The sequence below is a fragment of the Sapajus apella genome, unplaced genomic scaffold, assembly GCF_009761245.1.
Source record: "Sapajus apella isolate SASKATOON/1434 unplaced genomic scaffold, GSC_monkey_1.0 scaffold1, whole genome shotgun sequence".
Taxonomy (NCBI): domain Eukaryota; kingdom Metazoa; phylum Chordata; class Mammalia; order Primates; family Cebidae; genus Sapajus; species Sapajus apella.
In genome coordinates this window covers 25,491,525-25,514,247 of record NW_022436941.1, presented here as the reverse complement: position 1 = coordinate 25,514,247, position 22,723 = coordinate 25,491,525, and the positions used below count along the sequence as shown (strand labels likewise).

Here is a 22,723-nt window from a genome sequence, read left to right as displayed (position 1 = left end):
TCTGTCTCAAAACAAAACAAATATACTCACAAAGGCAATTGCTTTCCTCAGGGAATGAAAAGTCAGTATTTTTCCGTATAAGAAAAGAAACAACACTTTTTACTGGCATTATTTGTTGTCAACTCCAAAAAATTTGAAAATACTTATATTTCCAATTTATTATGACTTCACATAGTGATTTTTATTAATTTCAGCAATTTAAATGTCTCTTCCTAATATATCTCATGCCTTAACTTTCCTTTTGGTGTTACAAATCTTAAATGTATTCTCTGGCAAAGAAAAGGTCAGCATTCCCTCTAGAAAACTCAAGGTAGCTGTCATATTAGAAGTGTTACTGACAGTTAAGAACTGTTTAATGTTCAGAATTAGCTGAGACATCTATGCTAGTGATAAACCAAATGAAAAGTAAAAAAAAAAAAAATATTACAACCTTTTAGAATAACTTCTGTTAAGCAACTATTAATCTTATTTCCTTTTCAAATGACTCAATTACTTTCCATTTCTCTTTCATGATAACCAGGCCATGATTTCAAGTCTTATTACATCATTAAATATAAAGCAAATTGGCACAATTCAAAGTAAAAATACTCTTTACTTTGTCCAAACTATTGGTTTTTGAAAATAACAACTCCAGAAGTAAGTGTGAACGAACTCTGGGTGGCCAGAAACATTTACAAAGTCTATACTTTAAACTAACATTAATTTATGAATAGGTAAGCCTAAAGTCCTAATGTCTCTTGTTTTATACAAGTCTCTAAAAAACTAGTTCTAAAATCCTTAATAAAAAGTATTATGTTAGGCTGGGCATGGTAGCTCATGCCTGTAATCCCACCACTTTGGGAGGCTAAGGCGGCAGAACTGCTTATAAGTCCAGGAATCTGAGACCAGCCTGGGCAACATAAGGAGACCTTCTCTCTACAAAAAATATTTTAAAAAATTAGCCAGGCGTGGTGGTGTCCACCTGTGGTCCTAGCAACTTGGAAGGCGGAGTTAGAAGGATCACTTGACGCCACCCCAGTCTGGGCAACACAGCGAGACCACGTCTCAAAAAAAAAAAAAAAAAAAAGTAGCAGTATGTTAGAAGGGTGTTAAAGGTAGGTGTAAAAACAACAAGAAAAGCGACATCTTGATGAAAAGTACATTATGAAATACTATCTAAAAACAGGCACAAGGACTAAAATAGAGTATCTTTTTGGGGCTAAATAGGGTTAGATCAATGATCTACACACACTTCAAAATACTTCAACAATATTATATTATTAAAAGTACAATACTAGAATTGTTCCTCATTATAATGATCTGAATTCATCAAGAAAAGGTTAAACTGTTCATTTTGCCTTAGTTGAAGATAGTAGAAACAAAACTTTAAGGATAGCAGTAAGAGCTTTTTCGCAACGGGTTTGCCGCCAGAACATAGGTATCGTGAAAACTACCCCTAAAAGCCAAAATGGGAAAGGAAAAGACTCATATCAACATTGTCGTCATTGGACATGTAGATTCGGGCAAGTCCACCACTACTGGCCATCTAATCTACAAATGCGGTGGCATCGACAAAAGAACCACTGAAAAATTTGAAAAGGAGGCTGCTGAGATGGGAAAGGGCTTCAAGTATGCCTGGGTCTTGGATAAACTGAAAGCCGAGCGTGAACATGGTATCACCATTGATATCTCCTTGCGGAAATTCGAGACCAGCGAGTACTACGTGACTATCATTGATGCCCCAGGACACAGAGACTTCATCAAAAACATGACTACAGGGACATCTCAGGCTGACTGTGCTGTCCTGATTGTCGCTGCTGGTGTTGGTGAATTTGAAGCTGGTATCTCCAAGAACGGGCAGACCCGAGAGCATGCCCTCCTGGCTTACACACTAGGTGTGAACAACTAATTGTTGGTGTTAACAAAATGAATTCCACTGAGCCACCCTACAGCCAGAAGAGATATGAGGAAATCGTTAAGGAAGTCAGCACTTACATTAAGAAAATTGGCTACAACCCCGACACAGTAGCATTTGTGCCAATTTCTGGTTGGAATGGTGACAACATGCTGGAGCCAAGTGCTAACATGCCTTGGTTCAAGGGTTGGAAAGTCACCCGTAAGGATGGCAACACCAGTGGAACCACGCTGCTTGAGGCTCTGGACTGCATCCTACCACCAACTCGTCCAACTGACAAGCCCTTGCGCCTGCCTCTCCAGGATGTCTATAAAATTGGTGGTATTGGTACTGTTCCTGTTGGCCGAGTGGAGACTGGTGTTCTCAAACCTGGTATGGTGGTCACCTTTGCTCCAGTCAACGTTACAATTGAAGTGAAATCTGTTGAAATGCACCATGAAGCTTTGAGTGAAGCTCTTCCTGGGGACAATGTGGGCTTCAATGTCAAGAATGTGTCTGTCAAGGATGTTCGTCGTGGCAACGTTGCTGGTGACAGCAAGAACGACCCACCAATGGAAGCAGCTGGCTTCACTGCTCAGGTGATTATCCTGAACCATCCAGTGCTGGCTATGTCCCTGTACTAGATTGCCACACAGCTCACATTGCCTGCAAGTTTGCTGAGCTGAAGGAAAAGATTGATCGCCGTTCTGGTAAAAAGCTGGAAGATGGCCCTAAATTCTTGAAGTCTGGTGATGCTGCCATTGTTGATATGGTTCCTGGCAAGCCCATGTGTGTTGAGAGCTTCTCAGACTATCCACCTCTTGGTTGCTTTGCTGTTCGTGATATGAGACAGACAGTTGCTGTGGGTGTCATCAAAGCAGTGGACAAGAAGGCTGCTGGAGCTGGCAAGGTCACCAAGTCTGCCCAGAAAGCTCAGAAGGCTAAATGAATATTATCCCTAATACCTGCCACCTCAGTCTTAATCAGTGGTGGAGGAAGAACGGTCTCAGAACTGTTTGTTTCAATTGGCCATTTAAGTTTAGTAGTAAAAGACTGGTCAATGATAGCAATGCATCGTAAAACCTTCAGAAGGAAAGGAGAATGTTTTGTGGACCACTTTGGTTTTCTTTTTTGCTTGTGGCAGTTTTAAGTTATTAGTTTTTAAAATCAGTACTTTTTAATGGAAACGACCAAAAATTTGTCACAGAATTTTGAAACCCATTAAAAAAGTTTAATGAGAAAAAAAAAAAAAAAAAGGATAGCAGTAAGAATATTAAAGCAAATACAAATAAGAGAAGAAGAAGAAAGATTTTCATCTGAAATGGTTAAAAGTTTGCCACCTAAGTGATGATGTGCTTCAGTTACATGAGGAATGAGCAATGCAGAATACCTCAGTCATAAAACATGACAGATGGAAGGGATCACAAAGATTCTCTCTTAACCTACCCCAATTCTTCCAGGTGCAGGGTAAAGGAGGCATTCCTGACTTCAGCTCTGTTATGTTATGATCTACTTATATTTTAACAGTGTAACAGTTACAACTTATTGTTCCAACAAGGTTTTACAGTTCAGTTTTAAATATTCTCTTAGTACTTGTATATACTAAGTTATCAGAAAGAATCCATGTCCTCTGAAATTTAAGGCAGTCAACAATCATATAGCTAAAGTAGAAAATTAAATAAATAGGTACATAAATAAGTACATCATTTTACAATTAAACACTACATTAAAATGGTAAGGTAAATTTTTTTTGCGGGGAGGGGAGGACAGAGTCTTGCTCTGTCACCCAGGCTGGAGTGCAGTGGCACAATCTCAACTCACTGCAACCTCTGCCACCCAGGTTCAAACAGTTCTTGTGCCTCAGCCTCCTGAGTAGCTAGGATTACAGGTGTGTGCCACCATGTTTGGCCTTCTTTCTTTCTTTCTTTCTTTTTTTTTTTTTTAAGCAGAGATAGGGTTTCACCATGTTGGCCAGGTTGGTCCTAAACTCCTGACCTCAAGTGATGCACCCACATCGGCCTCCCAAAATGCTGGGATTACAGGCGTGAGCCACCATGCCCAGCCAAGTGAAGTAAATTCAAGGGAGCTGAATATTTAGACTTAACATTTATCTTCATAATTAAGAAGCAGATATTTTAAAAGAATCGTGGAACCAAATTAATTCATCGGAACTTCTGTACTATGAATCCTGAGTTGTGAGGGAGAGAATAGTTTTATCTCTAACGAAGTAGGAAAATCCTATTCTTCCAAAACACAGGAACATTTTACCCTAAAACTGTACAAGATGAGTATCCCTAATCCAAAATTCTGAAATCTGAAATGCTCCCAAATCTGAAATTTTTTAAGCACCTACATGACACTCAAAGGAAATGTTCATTGCAACATTTCAAATTTCTGATTTCTGGATTAGGGAAGCTTAATCGGTAAGCATAATGCAAATATTCTATAATCCAAAGTACCTATGGTCCCACGTATTTTAGATAAGGGACACTCAACATGTACTTTCTTAAGGGAATCATGGAGATAAAGAGAATCACTACATTTGATGATCATGGCCTAAAAGGCTAAAATATGTCTGTTTAGTTTTCATGAAAAATGGGCTCCAAGCTAAGTAACACTTGGAGGAGAGCAGCTGAATTTAAAATATATATATATATATATATATATATGTGTGTGTGTATATATATATATATATATGTATGTGTGTATATATATGTGTGTGCATATATATATAAATTAATATAAAATAATATTTAAATTGGGGAATGAGAAAGCTGCATGAAGAAACTAAATTATAAACAAACTGTAGCAGAAGTACACATTCTAAATTCAACTTCCTAAGCAAGAGATGCAAAGTGAAACACAGGATAACTAATTCATCAAATACTGCAGTGTACAAGGGCATATGGAACAAGACATGATTACGACATGACCAGCTTACAATCCAGCAAAGAAGATAAAGAGGTAAGTACCATAAAAATGACATAATGAAGTATTATGGGAATACAGAAAAGGGAAATATTGCTTAGAATTAGAGGAACCATAAGATGATGAAATGTTTTACAGAGAAGATGACACTGGAACCCCCGGAACCAGGTATAGAAAGATAAACTCTGATCGTTATGAAAAGAGAAACAAGCAGAAGCAGGTGGAAAGGAAGCATTTCAAGCAAAGCAAAAGGTGTATTAGCAACATCCAGAGGTGAAAAGCCATGTACAAATGTTTGGAGAATATGTTTTCTTATAACCTAGACTGCATGGAAGAGATGACTCAGATATGAGTCTACAAAGCTAGACTGGAATCAGATTACAGAAGAATAAACTAGAGAGGCAGGATGGGATTATTGAACAAGCAGAGTTTTAAAGTGAGTTATGACACTTACCTGATCTGTGAGCCTACTAAGCAAGTGACTTCTCTGAGTGAAATGACAGTAATTATTGTGGCTTTGTACTGTGTCAACTTGGCTAAGCTAGAATTCTGTTTCCCAGGATCCCCTTGCTTGTATGGTCAAAAGTTAGAGAAATCTGTGTGAGACTTGTAAGGTGGAAGTCTAATGGCACTCATTACCCTGGTTATGGTTAGTGGAGGTAAGCAACAAATGCAATGGTGCTGTTAGAGTCCAGCTTGCCTCCTTCTCCCTTATACTTGGCATCCAAATTCTTCCTACTCTTGCCCTGCTTACCTCAGGCCCACAAAGAGATGCAGGAGTACCAGCCCTTCACAGACTTCTCCACAGTCACAATCTGGCAGATGACAGCCATGTGCTTGGCTTTTAGATTTCCCTATACGGCCTGACTTGTCCACCTGTGCCACTGCTTCAGGAGGCCTGTCACTGATTTTTCCCCAACCCTCCAACTATCCCTTTTAGGTTCTTCTCCATCTTCCTCCACAGTTACTTTATAAAATCATATTTCTATTACAGCCTTTATTCTTTTTTTTTTTTTTTTTTGAGATGGAGTTTCACTCGTTACCCAGGCTGGAGTGCAATGGCGCGATCTGGGCTCACTGCAACCTCCGCCTCCTGGGTTCAGGCAATTTTCCTGCCTTAACCTCCTGAGTAGCTGGGATTACAGGCACGCGCCACTATGCCCAGCTAATGTTTTGTATTTTTAGTAGAGATGGGGTTTCACCATGTTGACCAGGATGGTCTCGATCTCTTGACCTCGTGATCCACCCGTCTCGGCCTCCCAAAGTGCTGGGATTACAGGCTTGAGCCACCGCGCCCGGCCACAGCCTTTATTCTTTAACACTCATGGTGGTTTTACTTCTCTGAGTTCTGACTAGTACAAAAATGTCTATTCTCAGAGGTTGATATGAGGACTCAATGAGACTGTATGTAAAGTATCAGATGGTAGGAGGCACACAGCAGCTGGTTAATAAATACATTATTTTCCTTTTAGTCTGCAGATCAGGGATTATAAATTGGTAATTTATGGAGGACAATTGGTGTAACTGGCAAATTAAAAACAGAAAAGGAGATTAAAATTAAACTCAAAATTCTGGATTGTTGGCTTCCCCCAACCAAAAAAAAAAAAAAAAGTCAATAAATCTAAGTTATTTCTGAATAGCAAGAACAGGCTCAGGAGGAAGAGAAGAGGAGAATGATGGTTTTAAAAATATATAGTTTGAGGTACCGAAGTTGTATTGAGAAAGATGCTTGGCTAACAAACGGGAAGGGGACTATGGAGCACAGAAGCAACAGTACAGGTAGGGAAACACTGTTTTGGGTACTATCGACAGAGAGATAATTAATAAAGAACCATCTGTTAGTTTGTTCAACTATGCGTCAAGCATGTTACAGGTGTAGGGGATGTAACAGGGGATATATCAGGGGTAACAGGCAAAAATCTCTCTTCTCATGAGGTTTAAGTGAGAAGCAGACAACAAACAAATAGATAAAACACAGGTCATTTATAAAATAATAAGTGATATGGAGAAAAATAAATCCAGAAAGGGGGTTAGAGAATGGGATGTGTATGTGTAGTTGGTTTGCAATTCTATTATAAACACTGGGTGTGTATCTGGATGGTTTGCAATTTTAAACAGGGAGCTTGAACCAAGATCTGAAGAATGTGAAAGAAAACCAGGTGTATGCTGGAGGTGGAGGATGAGGGAAGAAGAATCTATGTACAAGAAACAGCACGTACAAAAGCCTTGAGATTTAGGAATAACAATCCAAAGAAACGAAGAAAGCTGAAATGAGAGGAAGAAACAAAGATGGTGAAGGAACCAGTACTAATTCATGAGGAATTGGGACAAGTGGAATGTGATGTGGGAAGGTTAATAGCTCAAATGCTTCGATAAATATGAGGAATGAGAAAAAGACATTGGATTTGAAATACTCATGACTTTCAAAGACAAACTTTGTAAGTTGCTGAAGGCTTACACAGAGAATTACAGAACAAGTCATCTGTGAAGAAAGGTGAATAGTACATTTGGACCACTTTTCCAAAGACAGTAACAAAAAAAAGAAAACGAGAGAACACAATGACTTGATGAGGTGACCAAATTGCAGGACTACTTTTCAGAAAGAGGTTTCATTTTCCAGTGTAGTGATGAGAAGGAGAAAGAAAATGAAACCAAAATCCTTTAGGATAGTACTTCCTAGCTAACTTCACAGCACACAAAGAAAATTATAATATTTGGTATTTGTAGGCCATACTGTAATACTGAGGAGGATGCTCCCGGCCAGAGACAACCTTACCAGGGATTCCAGATCCCGAGGTTCTGTTTGGTTGCTCCAAAGACTGAAGGGACTACATTTGGTATAATAAGCTATTTAAGGTATACAAATACACTGCGACACTCTGATTAAAAGGCCTTCCTCTAGGGCTTTAGGCCTCAAACCCACCAAGCCAAATTTACACATAGAAGGAAGATGTAAGCTTTTGGGCATGAACTATAGTCCATCACTGATGATCCTGATGGGTACGACCTATTCAAATCATACCAACTCAAAATCATGACTTGTATAACTCAGGAAGATTTTTTCCCTGACAGGACCCATTAGACAGTGTCATGTTTGGGCAGCCCCCTTGTTTAATACTCCAGAAAATATAATCCCAATGTGAAATAATATCAGCTGTCTCACGGGTCTCCTGAGCAGGTGAGGTGACTCCTCAGCCAGGGTGCACATTAACACCAACTACGATAGTGAACACCAGATCCTGTCTTCTCAGAAATTCTCAGAGTTGCCGGATTTCCTCTGTGTGCAACTATAACTATACCCCTCTTGATCATCTGGCGATGACTAGTAACATAATTGTTACTGTTAGCTCCTCCCAACCTCCATCTCATAGAGACTCATGCACACACACAAATTATGGTGTCATAATTATAGTATGGCTTCAGAGGAAATGCCATGGAAGTGTTCTATATACCCCTTAGAAACACATACTCTACAACTACCTATATTGAAGGAGCGAGTGAAGAGGTGAGAAGAGGAGGAAATACTTGATAGGACAAAATCCCAGAGTATATACAAGGCTATGGGGTTAAGGAATATTTGTTAAAAATATCCTTTTATAAGATGTTATAATTTCCAATCTTTTTATACAGATTTTATAAAATCCACTTTCTCCCATATCTCTTATAATCCTAACAACAATCCTAGAGAAAGATGCAATTCTTACTACTCTGTTGATGAGGAAAGCCTCAGAGAAATTAAGTGAGGAGCCAAGGTCACTCAGTTGGTGTCAGGGCTGAGACCAGAACACTGATCTGTTCTTTCTGCTCCATTATGCTAGCAAAGGGATGGAGATAACAAATAATCATACAGAAAACTGCTGTGATGAGGAGGGAACTGACATTCACTCAGAGAGGCTCCATGACCAAGCCTCTTTCTTTTTAGAAAAGAAGAATGGAAGCTTATTTATTTCCAAATGGAAATTTCAACTTGAGAGAATTCAGGCTACTGATGTGCTGACAAACTTAGTGACTATCACATCATTATTCTGGTTCTGCCACAAGTTGAAAAGAAAAAAACATGAAAGAAAAAGCTGTATTAATGTTTGCACTGAGCAGCAAAATGTTTCATGGCTATGACTAAGAATAACTTTATTAAGGAAGGTAAATAAGAATTTTCATTTCTTCATGAACTTGTTCATTCACGTTTAATAGTCTGTATTTGGTCTAGCCTTTTAGAGTTACACCAAAAAAGAAAACCTGTTGTTTTCTAACAATAGAGTAAGAAACAATCCCAAGATATTTTCATACAGCTAACACTTGAATAGGTTACTAGAAAATATCATATGAACATCCCAGCCTAAATAATATCTGAATTATTACTGACCAAAGAAGCTTCAAATAGATCATATGGTGTCAAAAGAGAAGGAGGAAAGTGACAAAGAAGATAATTAGGCTGCACCAAGGGTTCAGAAAAACTTTTGAGGTTCTCCATACTGAAGACACCAAGATGTTGTCTAAGGGAACAAAAGAAACTACATGTTCACTTATTTAAGATGTCTTACCATGAGATTCAAGTCCAGCTCCCTGTGCCAGTCCATTGTCATAGGACTGAAAAAGAAAAACATCATTCAGTTTAATAGGGAAATAATAATGATATTAATAAATGAATAAATAAATTGCCATAGCACTACGTTTTTTTGGTTTCTTCTAATTTTATTTCTCCTTTATATCTTCCAAAATGTGCATCTTTCCCCACGGACAAGTAGAATTAGGCATTTTCAAGTACCTGATTTTTGTCTTCTTATTCACCAGACTAAATCACTAAATTCATACAATAGGCATTCTGAGAATAGATTGTTCAAAGTTATCTACATATTCAATCTCTACTCAATAAAAAACTATATATAAACCTTACTCCTTTCACATTGCAAGTATATATGAGTTGGAGGAAAATGTAAGGATTTCACACTGATAGAACATTATAAACATGAAACAAGTCTACTCTGAGGCAGTTTGGGGTCATTGGGCATAATGGTAGCCATTATTGGGCACCATTATTTGAATCTCCCCACATACACTCCAAAATCAAAACAGAAGAACAATAAAACTTTGAAAATTCAAACCTTAGCAAAGCAAGAAGACACACTCAAACTTCAGATTACCTGTCTACAGAAAAAGAAACATCAAATCCCAGCAAGCCATCTAGTGCATCTCTGACACCCCTTTGCAGACAGCAAGGGTGAACTGTGAAAAACCATGAGAAGAAGGGAGCTAATGGTATGTCCGAGATTGATCTAAAATCACTGCCTAAAAGAGAAAGTCCACCCTAAATATGAGAAATAAAGGTAGTTCTCACTTTGCATGATTATCTTATGCACACATTCCAGTTACCATGGTTTAGCTAAATAACACAACATGATTCAAATTTCAGTAACCAAAGCAGCGTATTAACTGTGATTGCAAAAGGTACAAACCTTCATTGCTAGCTCTTCAGTCTGCAAGTCACTACATAAATAACAGATATGCATCGCCATCATTGACCAATCATACCACCTTTTTCAAAGGTTAGGAATTGGTCATTTTACATGTTACTCAGTTCACACACAGATAGCAGAGTATGGCTGTGTTGTCTCTTTGTCTCTCAGTGATAAACCCACATGATGTTTCATTAAAAGGCACAACAAAAAGAGGGGCTTGGCCAACAAAGATGAAAGTGCAGTAAAGAAATAAAAAGCAGTAACACTGGGTGTGAAATTAAAATCGGAGTTACAGAAGAAACAGCTATTATGGGAATGTCGACGATATTGCTGTTTGAGACTCTTCGGTATATAATCAGAAGAACTAAGTGAAGATGAAACATCTATAAGCAAGGGGAGGGGTTGTGATAAAAAGATGAAGATGTTCTAGGGAACTGCTCCTGGCAAAAAAACGTCACATAAAAGGAATTCTCAGAGATATTGCACAACACTGAAAACATAAAACATACAAAGTTGGAAGCCGACAGAAACTCAGATTATGATCATTCGCCAAGACACAGAAAAAATAATCCATCTTAAAACTTACATAATGAGAAGGCAATATTCTCATTATTTCTAATGTTTTAAATGATAGCATACTATATACTGATTTTACTATTTAAAATATTATACATTTGTAACTGACAGGAAGAGTTCACAATGTTCGGGCAAAGATTTTAAAAGTCACAAAACAATCATAATTTTTCCCACTGATGATTAAAATCACTTTGTATCATTTTAGCTTGTGTGGTTATCATTATAGTTTGGCACTATCATGCAAAGTGAGGATAGCCTGTTCTGAAGGAGGCCTGGTAAACACAGCACTGACCACGCGGAAGGGACTTAAAAGAAAATTCAAGGAAGGGACTTAAAAGAAAATTCAAGGTGGCAGAGGTCAAAGGGTATAAATTTTGGTAAATAAAGCTAAAAAAGAAAGGAGAAGCCCTTTGAAAATCAGGTGATAAAGGAAAACTCAAAAGAGCAAAATTTAGATACCTGAGAAACAAGAGAGAACCTTTTCCCTACCAGAAAGATCACAGAACAACCCCAGTTACTAAAAAAAGCCACTCATTAAAGAAAGCATACTTTGTTACAATGAAAGGAGAGTAACCTTAAACTAGGAATTCTTGTAAGAAAAAAAAAAAACTCCAAGAAATTACTAACATACAAAGTAACTGTGAGATGAAAACACAGCAAATGAAATGAAAACACCTAAGTATATGAAAATCTGCCTCTACTCCCAAGAAACAGGCATGAATCAGAAGAAGGACTGTAATATAGCACTCTAAACTCAATTACATTATCCTCAAACAAGCATTAGGAAATAAAAAGGGAAATTAAAAGTTAAAAACAGATGAACAACCATAGACATAAAAAGAGACATAGTGTTAGAAAAGAAATAGAAAAAGAAAAAAAAGAAAATCTAAATTACAGGATGACTAACAAAGAATAATCTCAAATGAAAATACAATAAGGGATACTGAAAAAAGCAGAAAACAGCCAAGAGAATAAACATGAGATAAAGAAGTAAAAAAAGTCAAAGAGAAAGTGGCTCAAAAGAAGGTCAAGCAAAGAAAAAGAACAGACACTAAAATGGAATTAAAAAAAAAAAAAAAAAAAAAAAAAGCAAATGCAAAATAATGGACTCGAACTAGGGGTCAGCAATGGCCCAAAGGCTAACTTGTCTGCAGTCTGGATTTGTATGGCCCTCCCTCAAGTTAAGAAAATGGTCAATTACAGTCATAAGAAAAAAAATGATAAAATGAAAAATCATGAGAGGAGGGGAGCAAAATTAAAAATTCACTGAGATATAATTTTTCTACCACCAGAAAAAAAGGTAAAAACAAAAAAAGTGTAACACTTTTTATTGGTGAGGCTATGTGAAAACAGGTACTCTCCTACATTGGTGGGAAAACAAACTGGTCTATCCCTGTTGAATTGAAAATGGGCAATCTCTAATAAAATTACATATGCATTTACCTTTTGATTAAGCAATTCCACTACCAGAAATTTACCCTGAAGATATATCCATAACAATATATAAATATACATGCAGAATGCTATTAATTACAGCATTATTTGTAATTGCAAAATACATGCTCTGAATGTAGAATATTTGAAAAAAATATATGACACTTTTTCCACAGTGGTATTATAATAGGAAACTATCAGAAAAAGAAAGAAAAATCTCTCTGAACTGATAAGGAGTAATTTTCACACTGTATTGGTGTTTTTGTTTTGTTTTTGTACCAAGCTATATTGTTAAGTGAAAAAAAGCAAACAGCAAAAAAAGAGAATGGTATGCTACCTTACGAAGAAAGAAAAAGAATTAAAAATATACATATCGGCCAGGTGTGGTGGCTCACGCCTGTAATCCCAGTACTTTGGGAGGCCGAGGTGGGTGGATCAGAAGGTCAAGAGATCGAGACCAGCCTGACCAACATGGTAAAACCCTGTCTCTACTAAAAAATACAAAAATTAGCTGGGTGTGGTGGCGTGGGCCTGTAGTTCCAGCTACTCGGGAGGCTGAGGCAGGAGAATTGCTTGAACACAGGAGGCAGAGATTGCAGTGAGCCGAGACTGCGCCACTGCACTCACTCCAGCTTGGTGCCTGTTGACAGAGTGAGACTCTGTCTTTAAAAAAAAAAATAAAAAAATACATATCTTCTCATCAATAAGAAATGTAAGAAAGATAAACTGAAAACTAATGAGGATGGCTACGTACAGGGTGACAGGGAATAAGATGTTAAGTATGGGAGTTAAGAGGGTGGAAGACAGGAAGGGTGATGAGCAAAAAGTCATACTTCTCTGAATATATATTTTTGTATAGTTCTGACATTAAGAACCAAATTAGTTTTTCACATACAAGTAAATAAAGTCAACAAAGTTGTGGGCAGGGGAGGGCTAAGTGAAGGAAAAGCCTAAAATGGAATTCAAAGAGAAACAAATAACCTAACTGTATTTCAAATAAATAACATAACCATACAAAGGGTGGAAATAAAAGAGCTGGAGTACTTCTCAAATACAGTATTCTGATTATATATTCTCAAAATCAAAACAAAAAGAACCAAAGTATTCTGGGTAATGGGAGCCAGACTTGTTTGTCACTATCAGAGAATGGAGTCACAAATGAAGAAGGAAAGTTAAAATAAGCCCTGTGGGTGTCAGACTGAAATTTGAGGCATCACTATAGATTCACGGTTTTAATACACAGATATATAAATAGACACAGAAATATAGATTGTGTGTGTGTGTGTGTCTGTAAGGGGATGCCTATGTATACAAACAGATATACATACATTTCCTATCTCTGCCTGAGAAAAGGCCTAGAAGTAATGACATCTCAATACTAATGAGCACACCTAGGATCCAGATTCTGGTTTCTAAACCCTATCCTCCAACAAGAAGGCTCCTCAATGAAATGACTCATTCCAGAGCTGAGGATGGAAAAGTAGAAGATAAACCTGGAATATCTTGTGCCAGAAAGCAAGGAGGTCTTCAAAGAACGAAGGGAACATGTCAAAAGTGCATAGAGTCTACTCAAAGGGGTTTCCATAGGCCTAATCCAGGACAATCTGAGCATCGAAATAATGACAGTAACAGATTCCAACCCATTGAATTAAATAAGAATCCAGAGTCCACAGAGATATAAATAAGTAAGTAAGTTTAAGTAAATAAATAAAGGCCGAGAGAAAGTTTTTTTCAAACAGTAGAATTTTAACTGATATTTACAAGAAGGATGCTAAAGCTGGAAAATCATCAATGCATACTAACAACACTACTGGATAAAAATTTGATTGGGAACTGACTGAATATTTATAGTTTCCAGATATCTCACCATAAGATATTGAATAATTACAAAAGGGAAAACATTAACTTAACAGAGAAAACTCTGGCACATGCCACCTTAACCAAGTGAGCAGAAATAGGGCAAATTAACTTGCTGCACCTCCAAATACAGTGCACTGAGAAGACAGTATTAGTATTACTTCTATACTATCCATACCAAAAATTCTTATCACCCACCTTCCTATCAAACATAAATCTCTTTTCCTCTTAAAACTCCTTTAATGGTCTCTTCTTTCTGTATCCACAAGCTTTTAAAAATTTGTGCTGTTGTAGATTCTACAAAAATCTGATCCACAGTTAACTGCTTAAATGCAACTCCATTCGTCTTAGGAACTCACAGACATTTTCATTTTGAAATACTGCCTATTAAAAGTTGCATTAACAGCCTAAAATATTCTAATCTATAAAATGAAAAACTTCGCATTTAGGAAATAATAAATCTAGGAAGCAGTACTTGTATTTCTCCTTTATTACAGAGAGGACACAGCAAAGGATATCCTTAGCCAGAGCAAAGGATAGTTCTGGCTGAAACTAAGCTTTCCTTACTAATGCTAATAAAAAGATTATAGTCTCACCAAAGATACCATAATCTTCCAGTTTGCTTGACAGGACTCTCTACTATCTCCTGTTACAGAACAGGCTGTCAATATTTGACTTTCGGATTTTACTTCTTTTTCTTGTACAAGTCAACCAATCCCTTTTTTATAAAGACATTGCTTCTTTAGATAAAATCAAATTAAATTTTAATGGTCAAGGAGTCAATCAGCCCTTTAAGATTATTTCTTTACTGTGTTCTGATACACAATTTACCTGAAAAGCAATCTTAATGCTCTTATTTACAAATTCTTGGTGGAAGAGATGAGACATACACTATAATACAGTCCTCATGTACCAGCAAAAACAACCTTAATAGTCAATTTTATCAACAGGACTCACCATACTTCTTCTAATATAGGTGATGGCTTTTTTCATATCCATGCCTGACCAGTTGTTGAGCATATAGCAAATACAGGAAGCACAGTACACAAATCGCATGTCATTTTCACTGCCTTCGGGTACTGCACAAAAACTGAAAACAATAACAACGATATGATTTTCCATGAACAATGGAGTCTGATTTTTTTTTTGCATGGGGGTTAGAAATACCTCCATTGTGTCTTTAATGACAGAAAAATCTATTGCTAATTATTCTACTTGTATTATTCAATAAAGATTAAGATTACTAACTTGAATAATATAAAACTTTCTCTAAATCATTATTCTACTACAATCTTATGACTTCCGGGTAGTTTTACACACTATCATGTTACTGCTTCCCAGATGCTGACTCAGCATAAGCTTATTTGCTTCCAGCCAGGGAAAGCTGCAGCACACTGGCTTGAGAATGGCAGAAAAAGTAAAAGGTAAAACCTGAGACCTACTGGGTAGTAAGAAATTTCCAAGCCCAAGTTTTTCTATGTAAAATTTCTTCTAAATGTATATAGAGATAACCATTTAATTGATTAATCATATTGTATTTTAATTTTCACATATTAGTTGTAGAGAGGCAGCAATGTATGTTGCATATATATTTATTTTTAAACAAGAATAAGGAAGCAGTAATCAAAGACAACACTGAAACATTGAGATATAAGTCATATATGTGAAGTGAATAGTTTCTTAGTGTTTCCAATTAATGTCAGTTTATTCTACTTGTCTCCATTAATTTTTGCCTCATCAAGAGCAGTGTTTTGAAAACACTGACAGGAAAAGAAAGCTATTAGTAGATAGGAGCACAAAGAGTTAAGAGCACAGCAGGATTTGTCTGCAGTCTTTAGCCTTTTCACTACTGCTTTATCCCTCCTCAGACTTAATTTTTTCTACCTTAAAACTCCAGGAAGATTCATCTTTAGACACACCATGTGAATCACCAATTATTAATGAACATATGAACTCCCTTTTCTATCTTTTAAAATTGTCATAGAAACTACCTATCCTGGAATATAATACTGAATGTTCACCCCTTTTTCCCCAATCAACATATCACAAGGAACTGTAAGTTCAGACTAAATGTATACATACTTCAAAACAACCATTTTTCATCTAGAATGTAAACTAGATTCTAATCCTGAAATTATTCAACCATTTATCTATGTACCCATTGTTGTTAAAAAGGAAGAGAAAGGAGTCTGGCTATTGTAATTACCTTTATTTTCACTCACAGAAGAAATCTTGGGTCACTTTTTTGATTATGCACTTAATTATGTAACTTATAAACTTTAGGTGGTTCTAAGAGTATGATCCTCTAAAGATCTAGTATAGTGTTGTATTCATTTTTTAGTTCCAAAATATTTTTGTTTATCACAAAAAGAGTAACAAAGAAACACTCATACCTCCCATCTTCCAGTTGAAGGGCTCTCAAGCCTGCTAAGCAAGCTTCTTTATTTACTCGGCTTAAGTCGTCTCCAAGAATAACTAAGCATGAAAGGCCAGTGTAGGTCATTGCAATGTGGCCACTATCATAAGGATGAGCTGTCCCAGGAGTCTAAATACAAAATTAATATAGTACTAATTAATGAAGCGAAATGAAAACTTATTTCATTAAGAAATCTGACATGTTTTTAGAAAATAGTAAAATTAAATGTGGCTTACACTTATTATAGACATCTTATTAAGGAAAAAAAAAAACCCTCCATTTTATATATGTCTCAACATGAATATGATTACACACATTTCAAGCTACCTAATTTTTAAATTCTTTGATACCTCAGGCATTATGGAAGCAGCTATGATATTCAGGTAAGCCAAATTATTTATTATTTGTTGTTTTGGATTTTTTTGGGGAGTGGGTAACAGGGTCTTATCTATAACCCAGGCTGGAGTGCAGTGGTGCAATCATAGCTCACTGCAGCCTCCAACTCATGGGCTCAAATGATTTTCCTGCCTCAGCTTCCTGAGTAGCTGGGATTACAACAGACACAAACCACCATACCTGACTAAATTATTTAAACCCAAAATCAACACTATTACTTATAATATAAGTCTATAAAGTCAAAAAAGCATACAGCCTTCCAGACAAAAAGATTTCTAAAACAAAACTTTCTTTTTTTTTTTTTTTGAGAAATAGTCTCGCTTTGTCATCAGGCTGGAGTTGCAGTGGTACTATCTCAGCTCACTGCAACCTCCGCCTCCCAGGGTTAAGCGATTCCCCTGCCTCAGCCTCCCAAGTAGCTAGGACTACAGATGCGCGCCACCACGCCTGGCTAATATTTTTGTGTTTTTGTAGAGATGGGATTTCACCATGTTGACTGGGATAGCCTCGATCTCTTGACCTCATGATCTGCCCACCTCGGCCTCCCAAAGTGCTGGGATTATGGGCGTGAGCCACTGTGCCTGGCCAACAAAACTTATTTTATATAGTACAAATCTAAATTTAATAACACAGTAGTGATTGCCATATAAGAAATTTTAAAAGGATACAGTTGAAAATCTTGTCATTCTGCTCTAATATAAAGTTTGAGTCATTAGTAAAACATTGGCTCTTGGAATAGCAAAAAACAAAACAAAACGAAAAAAACAAAAAAGCAAAGAGCTCCAAATACTAAAACAATTAAAACTGGAAAACTGATTTAGTATTTGGAGCTTTCTTTGTATTTCTTTTTGTTTGTATTTTATTTAGAAATAAAATAGTGTAACTTTTAAAATTTAGAGCCCAAATGATTTTTGCCTGTAAAAAGTGATGAATCCTATGCTTCCAAGGAAAGATTATTAGACTAGCAATTATCCAGGCAAACAAAGAAGTCACATTTGGAAACTCATATTACCACAATATGTGTCAGATTAGTTCAAATGATTTGACTGTGGCACATATACACCATGGAATACTGTGCAGCCATAAGAAAGAATGAGTTCATGTTCTTTGCAGGGACATGCATGAAGCTGGAAACCCTCTTCCTTAGCAAACTAACACAGGAACAGAAAAACCAAACACCGCATGTTCTCACTTATAAGTGGGAGTTGAACAATGAGAACACATGGACACAGGGAGGGGAACATCACACATCAGGGCCTGTCACTGGGTGGAGGGAAAGGGGACGGAGAGCATTAGGACAAATAACTAAAGTATGCAAGGCTTAAAATCTAGATAATGAGTTGACAGGAGCAGCAAAAACACCATGACACATGCATACCTATGTAACAAACCTGCATGTCTAGCACATGTATCTGAGAACTTAAAGTAAAATTTTAAAAAAGAGAATTACAGTTATCAAAGATTTCTTAAACTTAATAAAATATGTGACTCCTTGTAGGATACCCTATAAAGAACCTGGGAGTTGGCAATGGCATAGATAAAACTGGAATTAAAAATGGTTTATTATGCTAAATAGCTTTACATTCCAAAACATAAAAAAGCACTGAGTTTTATGATCAATTTCAAATAATCAACTAATCCTATTTATTGGTTATGTCAAAAGATGTTTTCACTTGAAAAATATAAAATTTCATTGTACTATTTCTACGTTTAAAAAAGTTTTACTTTTAACAGAATAAGAGTATATTGTTAACTCATCTTCTCATAGGAATCCCTTCTATTTTAGTGTGTGTTCACCAGTAATGGCTTCAAATGCTGGAATAACTGCTTATAAAAGTAGAAAGATAAAATCTGTACCACGATTTTGGTTAAAATAAACTCCTCTGCCTTCTTTAATAAATGTAAACTTTTACAATAATTGAAAGGCATAAAATTCTGGTTCTATTTCTTACTGCGTTAATATTCCTAATTTTAGAACATGAAGTTATTAGTACCTATACCTCACTGGGTTATGGTGAAGATTAAAAAAGTTACTGTCTAAAAAGTTGTTAGCTATCTTAATGACGATTAAGTACAAGGTAAATATCAAAGGGGCCACTAGTTCTTTAAAGTCAAGATTCAAGGGTCTAAAACCCACCCATGACTTAATCATAAGATTTTCCTACATACTGACCTCCTATGGTTCCTCACAGAATGAGTTTGCATGGTGTTAACTACCCTTTTTATAATAATCTGAACCCACCCCACCTACCCACCTTTAGATACACATTTTTCCTTTTTGAAATAGGGTCTTGCTCTGTCACCCAGGCTGCAGGGCAGTGGCACAATCTGAGCTCACTGCAACCTCTGCCTCCAAGGCTCAAGCAATCCTCCTGTCCTGCCTCAGCCTCCCAAGTAGCTGAGACTACAGGCACGTGCCACCACGCCCAGCTAATTTTTGTATTTTATGTAGAGACTGGGTTTCACCATGTTGCCCAGGCTGGTCTCAAACTCCTGAGATCAAGTGATCCGTCCTCCTCAGCCTCCCAAAGTGCTGGGATTACAGGTGTGAGTCATGGATCTTGGCCAGATACACAGTTATATGGTCTCACAAATAGTCCAAGCAAAGTTTTATCTTTACATCTTTCATCCTAAGTTCCTCCTTAGAACTTAAGCTCTCATTCTCCTGGCTATTCTATTCAATATTTACAATAGACTTCTTAGAATTTCTATTGTGTATTTCACTTTTTGGTACTTAAACACCTGCTATGTTAAAAGAACTGTAGGGAATGCAAACATAAATTAAATGTGGACCTTAACCTTAAGGGCAGAAGATAAGTCTATTCAAATAATTACAACAGAATGTAATAAGCAGTCATAAGGGAGGGATAATGATACATGGGTTTAAAACGGAATTCTTTTCTGCAGAAGAGGAGCTTGTGCAGGTATAGATGAAGAGGCGGCATTACAGGTAGAAGGAAATGTAAAGCAAATTATAGATGGAAAATTCCGGAGTACACATTAAGGACAATACAAAATGTGATAGAGAATATTGGATTAATGAAAGAAAATAGTGAGAATAGTGGAAAGATCCATCAGTGTTTCTCAAAAAGAGCTCTGGAGGCAATGAACATTCCAAGCATTTATCAGGTAAGTCAACGAATGGTCCATAGGTAGTTTGGTGGTTTCACAAGAAAAATCAGTGACAGTATTTTATTCATATACTGTACTGGACAATCCAAAGTGCCTCCTCACATTCTCTTGGCCTAATCTGTCTCCTGGACTCCCAGCCACCACTCTCAGTGACAGCTCTATGTGATACCACTTAAAATATCTAATTCCTTTTACCACCCAGAATTCAGATGAAGGTAATACAGCACAAAGTGGGACCTAGCTTGCCCAGAAGATGACAGGGTCCCAAGTGACTGAAGGTCCAAAAAGGAGTTTCAGGAGACTCTGTGAACCAAGGACAATAATGGTTTCTTCTTCAATTTTACTCCTGTTATTTTGAAAATGTCTTGGTGCAGGAGTCAGTCAGGGGATCATATTGTAAAAGTAATGTTATTAAGGCACACCAACAAATATAGGTATATATCTATCTATGGTATAGTACTATATAACGGCCATCATTACCAATGGCATGACACTCAGATATTCTGTTCATTGTGACTATCTTTATTCAGGATTAACCTAAGTTGGAAAATCTGATAGGCATGAAAAGGAACAAATTTTATGAATCCTTTGTTTTCTCATTCCCTGCTAAGTGCAGTGGGAACCCATAATTGGAGTCCTGCTGGTAAATTCGTATGACCTTGACACAGGCAAGCTGATTGACAGCTTAAGGGAGAGGAAGAAAGCCAAAGTAGTACCTCTATCAAACCATGTCAACTTCTCCAAAATTACTATTTATTCCAAAAATTTGAAGCATGTTATAGAAATAACTGGCAGCTCTTCATTTACCTTGCAAGTGGATACAAACCTTGATATACACAGCCCAACAAGATACTGGCTTATAACCATATAAAGAGGCCTCAAAAAAAAAGTTTCTATGTTATGAGGCCTCTTTAGAAAAAATGATGCTTTTCTCCATTTTCTACTGTAGAAAAATATTGGTATTTTGTACACACATGAAACACCTAAAAATTTTCTTCTAGGTCTGCTTCTTTGAAGAAGAAATAAAGCTCCACCCTCTGCTAGGACTCACTGTTTTTATATTGGCATGCGTGGGTATCAAAGTCTTTGGATATAACCATGAAAAAGTTCTGCCAATTCCCGTAAAAGTCATTAAATGATCACTATTTAGGTCTTCAATCACCGCCTTTAGAAGGGCTTTTTCTTTTACTCCTAAGAAATGTGAACTAAATGTGGAGACTTTCTATAACACAATGAAGTTTACCGGCTTCTTAGAGAGCAATCATCAGAACACTTCAGTGCTCTATTTCCTTTCTTCAAGGAATCACCCATAACTTTTACACACAGATACATGATATTAAGACAATTTTTTTGTAAGAATTAATAGAAATTTTTGGGTTTATGTGCTGCATGTATTCTTCCTGGAAGAAAATGCACTTCTTTGAGGAAGTAAAGTAGGTATAGGTTTCCTTTAAAGGGCTTCAGTTTATAATACATATTATTAGACAGCATTTCGCCACATTGAAACTGGGAAGCCAGTTTTTTTCTGTGTAATTTCTTAGTTTTCTCTCTCACTAAAACATCCCTACATCACTTCTGCTTCCTTCTGACCCAAACAGAACCAACCTTTGATGGATTGAATGGAATACCCAGGTATGAAGAGCCTCGGAAACCACAGCGATTTAGATTTGATCCTAGAAAATAAAAGCACGTGCTTACTTAAAGTACAGTTTATTTTTGTACAGATTCTAAAGCAGTTTAATTTTCAAAAACAGAATTTTAGTCTCTATTTTCATACTAGCTAATGCTGAATGCTTACCATGTGCCAGGTCAATTCTGGGTGCTTATAGAAATTTCCTCATTTAATTTCCATACCAGTCACAGACAATGTAATGATTTCTATAATGTACCTTTTTTCAATAGCCCACCTCACTGCCTATAAAGTGCTTTCATACTGCTCCTATAAGATCAATTGATCAATTTTTATGTGATCAACATATTCAATCCCCCTTTCTATAGAACAGAAAACAGACGCCCAGAGGTAAGTGACATGTTCGAGGTAATAGTTAATAACACAATAGGCTCTAGAATCCTAACTTCCCATTTATTGTCATTTTACTTTAACTCATTGCTTCCTTACATGTGAGCAAGCTAAACGCATAAAGCTGCAGAGAAAATATGTACTTTATATTTCAGTATTAGCTAGACTTCATTCTGAGTCCAATAGCCCACTTGGCTCTGAAGTATGTACAATACTGTAAGTTAGCACTTAGTCTCTCTACTCAATCAAAATACGTTTATCCATACATTTTTTTCTAACTAAAAATGTTCACTTTGCATGGTATTAATGGAATATAAGTTGGAAACTTAAGAGAACAATCAACTGTACAATAATTATGGTTTAAACAGCTATTAGAAAATCAGCATGATAGATGCAAAAAATAAGAATGTCGTATCAGTAGACTGTGAATACACTGCTGATAAAAAAAATTGAGTTGGTATAAAAATTGTCTGACATGAAGTTATCTTCTTAAGAGATTATGACTTGTATGTGACTAACTTCATTATAACTGTTTTGCACTCTCCTACTTCTTCATCAGGTACTGCAGTTTTTTAGCGTCTTATCCTCCCTCCCCCGCCAAAATACTTAATAGTAGCTTACACATTAATTCTTTG

General features: G+C 36.6%; 1 protein-coding gene and 1 pseudogene across 7 annotated transcripts in view; one reads left to right on the top strand and one right to left on the bottom strand.

Annotated features, from left to right (window-relative positions):
• The window catches only part of PGGT1B (protein geranylgeranyltransferase type I subunit beta), a 69,141-nt gene that overhangs the window by 24,491 nt on the left and 21,927 nt on the right, over positions 1-22,723 (bottom strand). For all 6 annotated transcript variants that reach the window (XR_004267536.1, XR_004267544.1, XM_032274295.1 and 3 more), the window contains exons 3-6: positions 21,674-21,741; positions 16,518-16,669; positions 15,082-15,214; positions 9,343-9,388 (exon numbers count right to left, since the gene is read on the bottom strand). Coding sequence is in view for 4 of the 6 variants with exons in the window: in XM_032274295.1 (XP_032130186.1) it covers positions 9,343-9,388; positions 15,082-15,214; positions 16,518-16,669; positions 21,674-21,741 (399 nt within the window). In the remaining 2 variants the exon portion in view is untranslated. The remainder of the gene's footprint in view (positions 1-9,342; positions 9,389-15,081; positions 15,215-16,517; positions 16,670-21,673; positions 21,742-22,723) is intronic.
• LOC116548766 lies at positions 1,389-2,969 on the top strand (annotated as a pseudogene). Its single transcript, XR_004267533.1, has one exon. The product of XR_004267533.1 is annotated as an elongation factor 1-alpha 1 pseudogene (transcript).